Source organism: Ceratotherium simum, chromosome 22, assembly GCF_057802395.1.
Source record: "Ceratotherium simum simum isolate JZ-2026a chromosome 22, ASM5780239v1, whole genome shotgun sequence".
Taxonomy (NCBI): domain Eukaryota; kingdom Metazoa; phylum Chordata; class Mammalia; order Perissodactyla; family Rhinocerotidae; genus Ceratotherium; species Ceratotherium simum.
Genome location: NC_141921.1, coordinates 39,583,569 through 39,597,174, shown reverse-complemented (window position 1 = coordinate 39,597,174; position 13,606 = coordinate 39,583,569). Strand labels below are relative to the sequence as shown.

The window sequence follows — 13,606 nt, the reverse complement described above, 5'->3', positions numbered from 1 at the left end:
CTGTCTGGGTCACTCCTCTATCCCCAGCACTCAGGCCCTAGCACGTCGCTGCTCATTTAATATTTTGTTGAGTGAATGAATAAATACCTGTAACTCAAAACTTTGTGTTCATAATGCATAACAACGCAGCGAGGTAGATCCCAGCATAATTCCCCTCTTGCACACGAGACAGCTGAGGCTGAGCGGTGAGCGTTAACTTCTCTAGGTAACCATTAAGCAGGGAGATAGGAACGCGCTGTCCCGTTTGGGAGCGCACACCGAGAGTCCCCCCACGTGGAGGGTGGATTGACACTCGCAAACAGCCTCTGCAGTCCCCAGGTGAATCAAGTCAATGTCCAAAATGGCCTACTGCTCAAAGACAAGTGCTGTGTCCAGGTTCACGCGAGCCTGGCCAGCAGCCCACACAGTGACCAGGAGCAGAGAAGGGAGACACGCTCCGGCCTCTCCTCCCGCCTCCCCAGACTCCTGGGCTCGGGAAGGTCAGCTGTGACATCTCTAACTTCCTCCTCGTGCCCACAGGGTGGGCCCTGGTGAGGCCGTGGAGCCAGCCCTTAATAACAGGGATTCTGCCCTGCCCCGGATTTAGTTAATCAAGCTTGGCTGAAAGGCTGGTTTCTGTTGTCCTGCAGATGAGGAAGGTCTGAACATGGAGACTTTGTGCACAGGGCCACTACTTATAAGCTGTGAGACCTGGGGCAAGTTTCTCGACCTCTCTGTGCCTCAGTGTATTCAGTGATATCGGATGGTGGCTGGGCGGAACAAATGAGCTGACCCCTGCACAGCTGTTAGTGTGAGCCCGGCACAGTCAGCGTCCAGGAAATAGGAGCAGATGTTTCTGTGGCTGACCGGGTGCTCGGGCTGGTGGGCAGGAGGCGTGTGGGTGGTCAGCGCCTGTGCTGGACCTTGCTTCCATTCATGGCTCATCCGCAGAGCCTGGAGAAGGATTGAGGTGTCAGGCTCACTTGGAGCTGATGGGGACCGGAGCTCTGGCTGCCCTGACCCCACGGGCACCAGACTCTTTCCTGGCAGAGAAACACGCGGAGATGTCACATTTCTGGAGAAATATTGACTGGCTGGAGCCCCCAAGACTGGGTCCCCAGTGCCAGCCTTGCAGATAGGGTCACACGCCAGCCACTTGCTTAGACAAACACACTGCGTCAAGCTTCAGAAGAAAAGACACCTGATTTGTTAACTTCCTCCTCCTGTTTACTTCCTGGAGTCTTCAGAATGAATTTGTCCTCCTTAATTTCACCAACACTTAAATGGATTAGCAGGGAGACTAGAGATGTCGGATCTTATAAAATTCACCGCCGTCTTATGTTGGGGGTAGGGGAAGCTTCCTCTTTTCTCTGCAAGGAGTGGTATATTCTGGAAGATGTCTTCTCTCCCATCTTTGTGCAATTTCTCTGGCGGAACCCTTCCCCTGGAATACCCTGATCTCCTGCTACCCCCAAACTCTGCCCAAGGAAATTTACACACACCGCAAGGCCCTGCAATCTGCTCCTTTATCCTCCTTCTCCCCGCCCCCTTCCAATAGAATTCATGGCTGTTTCTGTAGGCTCGTTATACGTGCCCCGTTTTAGCAGTACTGCTTAGTGGTTAGAAGCATGAGTTTTAGAATCATACTTTAGCCCTGCCTTATACTAGCTGTGTGACCGCAGACAAGTTACTTTACCTCTCTGAACCTCGGTGTCCTGATCTGTAAAATAGAACTAATAAAAATTAAATGATTATGCATAGAAGGAGCTCAACAGGGGCCCGGCGGAGTTGGCATTCCACACACATTCTGTTGGAATCAAATTCTTTAAAAAGCCATTTTAGAAGAAATGCACACACCTGTGACCCCCTCGTGCTGTTGTGATGAAACATCTCCCAGGGTAAACTGCATTGCTCACTTCTGGCCTGCGTGCCCTGCCCAGGGAGGGGCCCACAGGGACTCAGCCTTGTGGGAGCTGGTGTGATGCAAGGGACAGGAGGTGAACTTCAGAGTCACCTCGATTGGATGGTGAATATTGACACTTACAGCTGTGTGACCTGGGGCAAATTACTTAACCTCTCTGAGACCGAGAGATAGTGGGGCTAATCACTCTTTGGAGGGTGGCTGTGAGGATTGGATGCATTTAGAAAGGGTGCCTGATTCGTGGTCTCAGTAGCTGCTGATTTCATTACGATGCTGCTGGTGCTCCTGTTACTGTTCCTACTGTTATGATGACTGTGCCTTCCAGGTTACTTAACATCCTTTCTTTTTCTTGTTCCCTTCAGCTCTCTCTGGCTCAGGCAGCCCTCCTTCCCTCTCCTCTACTTTTATGGCTCATTTGCACAGTGCTTTTCCTGTTTCCTGGTGCACAATCTACGAGAACCTGTTCTGAAAGGACAGGAACCTGATACCCTTTGACCTTGACTCTCAGGGAGGGGCCTGAAACTCCCAGGCGGGACGGAGCAGCATCAGCGTGGCTCAGAGCCTTTCTTCCCGTCCCATCCCCTCCCCATGGCCTGAGACTGGAACTCGGTGACAAAGTGATTGTGGCCTGCAGCTCGGCCGCCGGCCGAGAGCCCCGCTGAATCCTTCCTTTGTAATGGGAATGTAGCACGGCCAGGTCCCCTGTGCGGAGCCGGGCTCTCTTTCCCAATTATGCGGCTTGGCAGGAAGAGGCCGGGGTGCAGGGAAAACGGTCAAGGGGCCTCTTTGTGCTGGGGCGGGTCCTGCTGCCAGACATCTCCGACTGCCGAGCTCTCCTCCCGCTAAAGCTGGCCGGGTTGGATGCTTCTGGAACTGTGCCATGCAGGGCCACAGGGCAGAGCTCAGTGGCCACATGAGGGTCTCCATCAGCCCCCTGGTTTCTAAACTGAGTTCTATAGAATGTCTGGGATTCATGGGAAGGGGGCCAGGGAAGGCTCGACCATCAACACTGGAACCCTGGCTCTGTTTCAGCTGGAGCAGCAGTGGTTTCTACAGTTAGATGTCATTTAAATCGTCGTCTTTATGTTAGATTCAGAGAGACTCCAGTCCAGGTGTGGACTGGCAGGGATGACCCCACTCGGGTCTCAGCCCGGTGGAGCACTCTGGTGTCCAGGGGCTGTGACTACCTTCCCACCCCGCCCCCTGCCCTGGGCACAGGCCCTCCCCTGCCCCTCCACCCCTCCAGGGACATCCCTGCTGGCTCTGGCTGGCCGAGGATGTGTGTGGGGGCGGAGACAGCAGCTGCCCGGGTTGGGGGCGAGGCTCAGGGCTCCCACACTCCTGCAGACTCCTGCCCGGGTAGACCAGGGAAGGACTGAAACCTCAGACCCCACCAGGGAATGTCGAGGGAATCAGAATGGAAATCACATGTAATCTGGGCGCCTTTCCCACGTTGTTGGCAAATCGTCTGCATTCGGATCCAAGATCTGGGTGTCCGGGGACTCCTGAAAACTAGCGGTCTAATCCTCTCCCCTCAGTGCCGGCCTTGCGCTGGGAAGTTCCCCTAGTTGACAGGGAACATCCCTTAAACTTGAGAGTAGCTGAGTGAGGGAGGGGGCGTCTTACATAGAGTGGCCAGGGACATCCTTGCTGAGGAGGTGGCGTTTGAGCTGAGAGACAGAAGTAGCCAAACGAAAGGGACAGATGGGGGCTGGCCCCATGGCGTAGTGGTTAAGTTCGAGCATTCTGCTTCAGCAGCCCGGGTTTGCAGGTTCAGATCCTGGGTGTGGACCTACACCACTCATCAGCCATGCTGTGGCGGCGACCCACATATAAAGTGGAGGAAGATTGGCACAGAGATTAGCTCAGGGCTAATCTTCCTCAGCAAAAAAAAAAAAAAAGAGAGACAGATGGAAGAGTGCTTCAGGCAGCCAGAACAGCAAGAGCAAAGGCCCTGTGGCAGGAAGTGCTTCGTGTGACTGAGAAACAGAACGGAAACCACTGAGGGTTGGTGAACCAAGAGATAAGATATGAGAGAGACAGGAGCCCACTCCAGTCTGGTGGGATTTGAAGGCCACAGCACAGGAGGTTGGATTTTATGCTAAGAGTAATGGAAAGGCATTGATGGCTTTTGGAAATGCCTATTATAAAATATTTCAGCCAATCAAGAGTGTCTATAAGATATAGTGACGTTTGAGGTGTAATATAATAAGTAAACACTCCTGTACCCTTCACTCTTCCCTCCTCATTTCTCACTACTCCATGGAGGTAGTTGTTATCCAGAAGTTTAGTTTGTAGTCTTTGCACTTTTTCCTAATATTACAAAAATAGAGCAAAATATTGCTTGGTTTTGAACTTCATGTAAATGGAATCATGCTGTGTGTGTTCTTCTGCACTTTGCTTTTCTGGTCAACGTCACGTGTGTCAGAATGGTCCATACTGGTGCCGCGGCTGCAGGTTATTCATTTTCACTGCTGCGTAGTACCCCACTGGATGCCACTGTCCTGGCTTAATTTTTCTCTTCAGACGTGACATTATTCGCTTTTCTAATGTTGAACCAACCCTACGTTTTTGGGATAAACCCAACTTAATTGTGGTGTATTATCTTTTTTTAAACATAAAACCATGGTTGGGTTCCATTTGCTGATGTTTTGTTTAGGATTTTTGTTCTGTGCTGGCAGATCACGTTGGCCTGTCGTTTTCCTTCCTTGCCTTGTCTTTTTTGGTTTGGTATCAAGGTTATACATCCCTCATCAAATGACCTGAGGGGTGTCTTCTCTTCTTTCGTCCTCTGGAGCAGGCGTGTAAGAAGGACAAAACCGTGGAAGGATTTGGTAACTGTAGCTACCACATCGTCATCCTTGTGCAACCCTCCTTTTTTGGTACAGAATCTTGGCTTCTTTAGATACAACTTGTCTACCCCTACCCCAACCACGCCCTCCCCCTAAAAAACAAAGAAAACACATCCTCCACCATGAGCACCTCAAATTGGCATGCTCACAGCTTACTTAGAAAGCTGCGTTTATGTTTTTTTGCAGGTGGATCCTTAACTCAAGATTTGAGCATGAAGAGTTGTTTCCAGGCCGCCCTGAGCCTCCCCAGGTAACCACAGGTAGGTGCCTCTCGTAACTGGTTAACAGTTTTTCTTGAAAACCCAGATACTGGATCATTCACTTATCCCTCAGGGCCACCGTGAGCGTGAGCCGTGATGGGTCCAACCCCGTGGTCCAGAGGTGAGTCTGGCCGAGCTGGGACCCCCGGCTGCCCAGCAAAGCTGCTCTGTTTTAGGGACATGTTGGAAACTATGTGATCCAAATGCTCTAGGCACAAAATTAGCTTCTTTCCCTATTTTTGAAAGGGAAAGAACACTGTACTAAATATAACATGAGTCAACAAGCCAGAAGCAAGATAAATAGCCACCAGCTGCACCTCGGGGAGCTGGGTTTCCACCCCCTGCTGAGCCAGCGAGGTCCTGGTCTCCAGGGGGAGGGTGGAATCGACCAGCAATTTCAAGCTACCATTGGACACATAACCCTGCCATGAACCCCAAAACCAAAAACCTTTGTTTCACGTTCTTACTCTGAAAGCATCCCATGCACGTTTCTGTGTTTTCTAATTCTTATTCTCCCAATAAGGAAAAGAAAATAAAAGTCATTCTAATCCCACTGCACAGAGAAAATAACTATAAACATCATGGTATGTTTAATTTGAGTGTTTTGAAATTTAATATAATACATTAAATAGTGTTTCTCAACCTTTTTTCCCCACTACTGACCCCTAAGGAGTCTTTCTAGACATTCTTTTTGTAATGCTCCCCCCGCCTTTGAAATTTTAATACCGCAGTTATACGGTGTATCCGTTTGTATACTGCGGAGGGCCACAAACCATGTAATATCTAAAATTATTTTACACCATCCCCAACAACTAATTTTTTCCCCCTTGTGGGTGATCTTAACCCATTGAGAACACAGGCTTTAAATAATATTAAATAACAAATCTTTCTATACGAACCTACTGTGTGCTGGTCGCATACTGTTCTAGGTGCTTTATGTATGTTTATTTGTTGACTTATCATAAATCCCCTACGAGTGAGTACTAGAGAGCTTTTATCTCCATTTTACAGTTGTGGAAACTGAGGCACACAGAAGTTAAGTAACTTTCCCAAGGTCATACAGCTGGGAACGTACAGAGTGAGGATCTGAGCCCAGGCAGCCTGGCTGCAAAGTTCATGCTTAACCACCAAGCTGTGTTCCTTGCAACAACACATTCTGATTATAAAAAATTCGAAATACTGAAATAGAGTAAAAGGTACACTTTCCAAGCCCCCTCCATCCCCAGAAGCAATCATTGGTACGAGTTTGGGATGTGCCTGTTGTCTGGGATTTTTACCTGTGTGTTTGTATTTATGAAAATACAAACAAATTCTCTTTTTAGTTTTAACATAAGTAGGATCATCCAGTCTTTTTTCCTATGTACTCATATACACATATCTGTGTATAGAATTTTTAAAATTAGAATCACACTGAACATACTATTTTTTAAGCTTATTTGACTTTAAAGTATATCATTAGCTGCTTTAAGACCGTAATTTAATAAGTGCATGTACAATATTTTATTTAACCAGATCCAGATTATTGGCTATTTAAGTAGTTTCTAGTTTCTCACTTCTGTAAAGCTATGATGAATATCCTTGCCTTGTATATAATTCTTGGAAGTTGGAATTACAGAACTAAAGGCTGTAAACATTTTTGAAACTTTTGATCCATAAATGCCAAAATTTGCCATCCAGAAAAATTGTTTGCAATTGCCCATCCCAACACCCTCAGGTATTATCGCCTATTTTCAATCATTGACAATTTAACCGGCCAAAAACATGTGGATCCTGTCATTTTCATCTCTGCCCGTGACTCTCACTTGGGGCCTATTTTGCTCACGTGACAGCGTAAGGGAAAGCTTGAGCTGAGAATTAATGAGAGCGGGGAGGGAGGGAGGGAGGTCAAAATGGCCCCAGTCACTAGTTTAATGATCACACCATCAGCTTCCCAGGTACAAGGCCTACCTGTCGGGTGCTTAGGAGGTGCCCAGTAAGTGGCGTTTTCCTGCTTTCAGCATAGGCCTCGGGCCACACCTCTCCACTGCTGAGCCCCCACCTCTGGCCTTGTCTCAGATCCATTTGGCAGAACCGAGGCATTCCTAGGGTTGCCAATCCCCTCATCCTTCCCTTTGCAGGCCATGAGTGATTATGAGAAATGAACACCCTTGTACGTTTGTGGGTACATATGTACGGTAGACTGTTCCCAGCTGGTCCGTCTGCAGCCGTCTGCAGCGGGGTCCCTGTTCAGTGCCTTGCATGCATACACATACATGCTCACACACCAGTACACGGGCATCTGAGTGCACATTTATACACACATATGCATACACACACACGCACATAGTACAGTGCATTCAGGGTGCAGGCCCTATTATGTGAAGTGGGACTCCTCTCTCTCAGAGACTTCCCGTACACCCTCTAGCCCGAGTTAGGACACCCGGCTCCTAACTCCACAATTCCTGTACTTTCTTTGCCCTTCATTGTTATGCCTTGTAGACTGTCTTCCTGCCAGCCTGGAAGCCCTGCTCCCCCTAACTTGCTCACCAGTGTTTCTCGGTGCCTAACTCTGCTTAGCAGATGCACAAGAAATATTTGTGGAGTGAAAAAAAGAAGGAACAGACTTCAAGCTGATAAAGGATGTTATCCCAAAAATTTTTAGAGTATTTTCTAACAAAGTGGCCAGTTTCAGATTGAGCCCATTGTTTGATGAGAAAATATTTCTGCAGCATCAGATTTCAAGTGGCCTGGTTAGCCGTCTTTTGGAAAGATCGAAAAGAATGCAGAATTGAAAACAGGACCGTGCCATCTAAACATCTGTCAAGTTTTACTCTTGTACAGAGGTTACTGTCGCAGGAGTATCACTGAAGAGTAGTTAGCCGGGAGCTCTGCTCGCTGGTCCTCCTGGCCCCTGGAAGTGTTCTAAGCTAAAACTTCAGGTGACTCGCTTATCTGGCTCACTGTCCTGGCTGACAAATGGTTCTGCCATCCCAGGACGGCGCCTGCTCCCTTTAGCACAAGGCTTTGGAGCTGCTTCACGGGAAGAGGGTTTCTCGTCCAGCTGGGCACAGCTGCCAAGATGAGGAATGTGCAGGCTTCTGCCCCTTTAAGGAAAGCAAAACTCCACATGCCTGAAGAGAAGCCTTTCTTCCAGGATGGCTTCCTGTGGCCTCTATTCATTCATTCAGTTGATTGAGCAGACATTCTGTGAGTGCTGCGATGTCCCAGGAGCAGAGATGGAGAAGATGTGGTCCCGGGAAGAGAGAGACTCAGCACAGTAGTTGCTGGGGGCTGGTGGGAGTGCATGGAAGGGGCAGCTGAGCGGGGGTGATCAGAGAACTGCAGAAATGCTGGAGGGGGTGTGCAAGAAGGGCCAGGTGAGAGATGAGAGGGAGAGGTAGGGCCAGGTTAAGTCAGCCACGAGTGTGATTCTGTGGAGCCTGGATTTCCTCCTGTAGGAAACGGGGAGCCATTGAGGGCAGTGAGCAGACGGCGGTAGGCTGTGTGGACTGGGACATATCATTGAGATGCCTGTCACCCAGATGATTCTGTTACAACTGTTGATCCCGGCTCATGCATGCCACTGTTCACTCTCCTCGCCATACCCCATGAGAGTCGAGATTTTACTGCATTTCATTAAATGCCACAAAATGCCTTAATGACCCGGAGCTCTGACCTCCCTGGCCTCCTGCAGGGAAAGGTCTGGCTTTTCCTTTTCGGGTAGGGGCAGGCGGATCGGCCTGCCTCCTGCATGCTCACAGAAGGAACACCAGCACGTAGGACATCTGGAATGCATCAGAGGCGAGGCCCAGCCGGAGCCCGTGGCTCAGTCCCACTTCTTACCTCTTCCAAGAGCACGGCCGCTGTGTTCACAGCAGCGTCTTGAGTCAGAGCTGACTTTTCTCTCTCCTCTTTCTGCTTCCCTTCCAGACCTCCCTGCCGCCGTTATCCACACGGGATGCCTCGCATCTGCTTGAAGTCATCCCTCGAGAGTTCAGCTGCTCTCTTTTTACTTTGGCGCTAAGGAATTTGTGTAGTGCGCTCAAGGGGGTTTTGTCGCTGCTGTTGCTGCTTTCCGTTTATTTATTTTCTTTCTTTGAACTGGGCCGTGCCCTGCCGCCGCTGGCATGATGGCCCAGTCCAAGGCCAACGGCTCGCACTATGCGCTGACCGCCATCGGCCTGGGGATGCTGGTCCTCGGGGTCATCATGGCCATGTGGAACCTGGTACCCGGCTTCAGTGCCGCCGAGAAGCCCACAGCTCAGGGGAACAAGACCGAGACAGGGAGTGGCATTCTCAAGAGCAAGACCTTCTCCGTGGCCTACGTGCTGGTCGGGGCGGGGGTGACGCTGCTGCTGCTCTCCATCTGCCTGAGCATCCGCGACAAGAGGAAGCAGCGGCAAGGCGAGGAGATGGCGCACATCCAGCACCAGCCGGGGGCCGAGCCTCGTGCCCAGGAGGAGGACAGGTGAGGGCCGGCTGCCCCATCCGGACCGGGGGATGCGCACGTGCACACACTCACGGGGGTCAGTGAGGAGAATGTTTTAGTCCAAGAGGCTTTACCTTCCCACTTTCTCCCATTCAGGCTCTGTAGAACGGCTTGTTACTTTTATAGTTCTATCCCAGTTTCCCAGATAATGTGGTATGAATGGATTACAGGTGTACCAAGATTTTGACACCCCCAGGGAAGCTGCCTGGGGTGGCCAGAGCCCCCAGAGTGGCTGCTTGCCCATTCACTCCGGTGTGCTGTGTGTATATGCCTTGAGTTGGAAAGGTTGGGAAGCAGGGTTCTATTTGACCAAAAATGCCACAAAGAAATTTAAAAGATGAGTGATAAATTGGGGAATATATGATAAAGGTTGACGTCCCTATGATAAAAAGAGCCCTCACAAATGAGTATGAAAGGTGAACACACAAGCAGGAAAATAGAGAGAGGATATGAGCAAGCATTTCATAGATGTTTAAACAATAGATGTTCAACTTCACTAGTCACCAAATGCAGACAAAAAGAAGGCATCGTTATTCTTTGCCCATCATATTGGCCAAGATAAACAGCCCCCGGTATTAGAGTTGTAGGGAAAAGGGTTGCTGATGAGAGCGCTGATGGACATAACCTTTCTGAAGGGGAGTTTCACATTAGGAGGCAGTATTGAAGATGTGCGTACCTATCGATTCTATTCCTAAGACCTTATGCCTGGGAGACAGTTACACAAGTGCAAAGGAATTTGTACCCATGTGTTTATCAGAACATTGCTCAGAATAGCAAAAACTGAGAAACAACCTAAATATCCATCATTCGAGCTAAATGATGACACACTCATTCAATGGCTTTCTGTGCACCATTGTTGATCTCTATTTGCTGATGTGGGACCCTGTCCACCACACTGAGAAAAGGAAGTGATAACAGCATCTTTGGTAAGGTCATCATCGCATCCAGTGTCGTGGCTGTGGGATTAGAGAGGGCTCTGGAAAGGATACAGCAGAATGGTAACAGTGGTTATCTCCAGGTGGAAGGATTTGGGATGTTTTTATTTTCTTCATTAGATTTTTGTGTGGTGTTTGAATTTTCTACAAGTATGTCGTATCTTTATGGGGGGAGGGAGTTGTTTTTATTTGGAAAAATTAAACCTATTTTCTGATAATAAAAGATAATGCATGCCCATTCTAGAAAACTTAGGAAATACAGAAAAGAACCAAGAAGGAAAATCAGTCACCCATAATAACCTACCCCGGCCATGAGCACACACAAGTTCGTTCCTAAAGGAGATGAAAAGACAACAGGGAGGTTTCTGATACTGGCCACTATCACCCACAGCTTCAAGTGCAGGGTCCTGGAAAATGGCTGTTGGCATTACTCCCTGTAAATGTGTACCAAACGCCCTGGCTTTTTGGCTTTCTCTTTCAACGGTCAGATAGGAGTAAGGCTGAGGACGTCACCTGTCCTTTGAGTCTTAAAGTGAACTCGGAAGATAAAATTGTAGAATAATTTGAAATACATATAAATTTTATACTCAGATATTCCTTCTCTACCTGGGGACACCATTTTGCTTCAAACTGGCCGCTATTTTATGCATGTTTATGTTGCCTTTGGCCAAAAGACCCAGCTGGGCATCGGAATATCCCACTCAGCATGTTGTTAAATGTGAGGCTTAAAGGCAAGGGGGTTTAACCCCCAGATAATCCGGGGTAGTAATTGAGAGTGTGGCGTTCAGTTCCCGCCCTTCCACTTCCTGAAGGTATGACCAAGTCACGTAACCTCGATGTATCCATTTCCCCATCTATAAAATGGGTATGATAATAGTACCTAACTCATAGTGTTGTTAGGAAGATGAAACTGGTTCATATGTGTTAAAGTATTTGGAACAGTGCCCCGCTCACAGCAAACAGTTGAAGTGTTAGCTTTTATTACTTCTAGCACCCACTTGTCATTTACAAGGCTGGTGTCTGTGGACCCAATGCCAACACAGGATTTGGAGTCCATCTATTTGTGATTGTAAATGACCTGAGCGCATGTTAATGCTCTCCGTGTCGGTGTCTCTTGTCTTGCAGCCAGGAGGAGGAGGAGGTCTCCTCAAGGTACTATGTCCCCAGTTATGAGGAAGTGATGAACACTAACTACTCAGAGGCGAGGGAACAGGACCAGAACCCGAGGATGAGCATCTCCCTCCCCTCCTATGAGTCCTTGACGGGGCTTGACGAGACGGGCCCCACGACCACCAGGGCCGATGTGGAGACCAGCCCGGGGCATCCACCCGACAGGCAGAACTCCAAGTTGGCCAAACGCCTGAAGCCACTGAAAGTTCGAAGGATCAAATCCGAAAAGCTTCACCTCAAAGACTTTAGGATCAACCTCCCAGACAAAAATGTCCCTCCTCCCTCCATTGAGCCTTTGACGCCCCCGCCACAGTACGATGAAGTCCAGGAGAAGGCCCCCGACACTCGGCCACCAGACTGACGGCCCCCAGGTGTGTTCCCTCCTGTCACTCACCCTCCGCACCAACAGACCCCCCGTGAAGCCACATCAGCTGCAAGGAGAATCGGAGGGGCCAGATGCATCCTTAGCAGTTTGGATGGGGGTGGGGGGCTCTGTGACGTGGGAGTGACTGATGACCGCAGAACCTCGGGTAGCAGGCGCGGGGGACGGAGATGCTGCCTCGGCTCTCATGATGTCGTGGGCCCATCGAGGGGTGAGACCAGCATCTTCCCCCTCGTTTTTCTTTGACTCTGAATCGTTGACGACAACACTCGTCTTTCCATTAGGAAAGGATACCTAGCAACTGGTTAGATTGTGGTTTTGTTTGCTTTCACTCGGACTGTTTTGTTCTGCCTTTGCTTTCTTCACTGGAGTCCTGAACTGCGGGTAGGGAATATGACTCAGCTTTGTGGAAAGGACGCGGGGCCATTTCGTGAATGGAGCGAAACAAGAGGCTGCACGATTATGTGGGGTGAGGTCCAGCTTGGGCTCTCAGAGCCCCTGATGCCGTCGGGTCTTTGAGGGCTCAAGGCCTGGCGATGCGTAAGGTCGTAGTCTTACCTGGTGCCCTTCCCTAGTCTCTCCTGTGTCACAGCAAAAAGGAAGGCTGTGCGAGGTATTCTGTTCCTTCCAAAATGCCATGCAGCTTAGCTTTTTATAATAAAATATTTCGTAAGTAGGATGTTTTGGTGCTGAATTACTTTAGCAGCTCTTCCAGAGCTGACTTGCCTAGGGAGAAATATCACTGATAATGATAATAGCGTATACGTACCAAACACTCAGTATATGCCAGGCGCTGTGCCTCACATATGTTACCCCATTTCATCTGTGCCCCAGTGTCACTACCACTTTGTAGGTTAGCTCGTGGAGGCTCAGGTTAAGGAAAGTGCCCCATGTCACACCGCTAGGAAGTGGCAGAGCTGGGATTTGAACCCAGGGCATCTGGCTCCGGGGCCTGACTTCTTAAACGTTCTACCGTGCAACTCAGTGTGAAGAGCTTTTTCAGACTTTGAATGAGGACCTGTGCTCCCCAAGAGCTGAGGCTGGCCCATCAATCCACATGCCCGACAGAAAGTTCTAGTTGTTTAGACAGCAGCTCTCTACCTGTCTTAAACATCTTTCTGCCATCTCTCCTGAGAACTGGCCCAGGAGGCAGCTGACGGGCTGTATGATCATGTAGGGGGTGGGGGAGTCCTCACGGAGAGGGCAAAGTGCCCACCTGTGGGGCCCAGGAAAGCAGTTCAGCTAATGAGAATGCCTGGGGGGTTGCAGACTGCTGAGGCTGGGCCAGGGGAGAGGGACAGAGACATCTGGGGTCAGGCTCTGGACCATGGAGTGGGAGTCTGGGAAGACAGACCGGGGTCCAAAGATGCCTTCTTGGAATTGGTGAGCGTGGAGCGGGCCTGCTGGGTGGCCGCGTGCCTGGAGCTTGGTTGGAAGAGTCAATTCTCAGGCCCTGGCTGTTTCCTAAAAGCTCCCGTGGGAGGGAAGGGGCGGCAGTTGGTAAGTGAACCACCTTTTATCTCAGGATTGGCAGCAGTGCCTACATTCCAACCTTTCACTTTCCTCATCAAATCCGTCTCTGAAAAAGGGAGCCGCAGGGGTCTGCTCATGGCCTGGGACACCGGGGGCCTGGGCTGGT

The 13,606-nt window shown here is 49.6% G+C and overlaps 1 protein-coding gene across 2 annotated transcripts in view; it reads left to right on the top strand.

Moving 5' to 3' along the window:
- TMEM51 (transmembrane protein 51) overlaps positions 1–12,646 on the top strand; it is a 49,220-nt gene extending 36,574 nt beyond the window's left edge. For both annotated transcript variants that reach the window (XM_087446769.1, XM_004425604.3), the window contains exons 2-4: positions 4,939–5,012; positions 8,922–9,459; positions 11,541–12,646. In XM_087446769.1, coding sequence (XP_087302895.1) covers positions 9,119–9,459; positions 11,541–11,946 — 747 coding nt within the window. In that variant the 5' untranslated portion in view covers positions 4,939–5,012; positions 8,922–9,118 and the 3' untranslated portion in view covers positions 11,947–12,646. The remainder of the gene's footprint in view (positions 1–4,938; positions 5,013–8,921; positions 9,460–11,540) is intronic.
- The last annotated feature ends 960 nt before the right edge of the window (positions 12,647–13,606 follow it).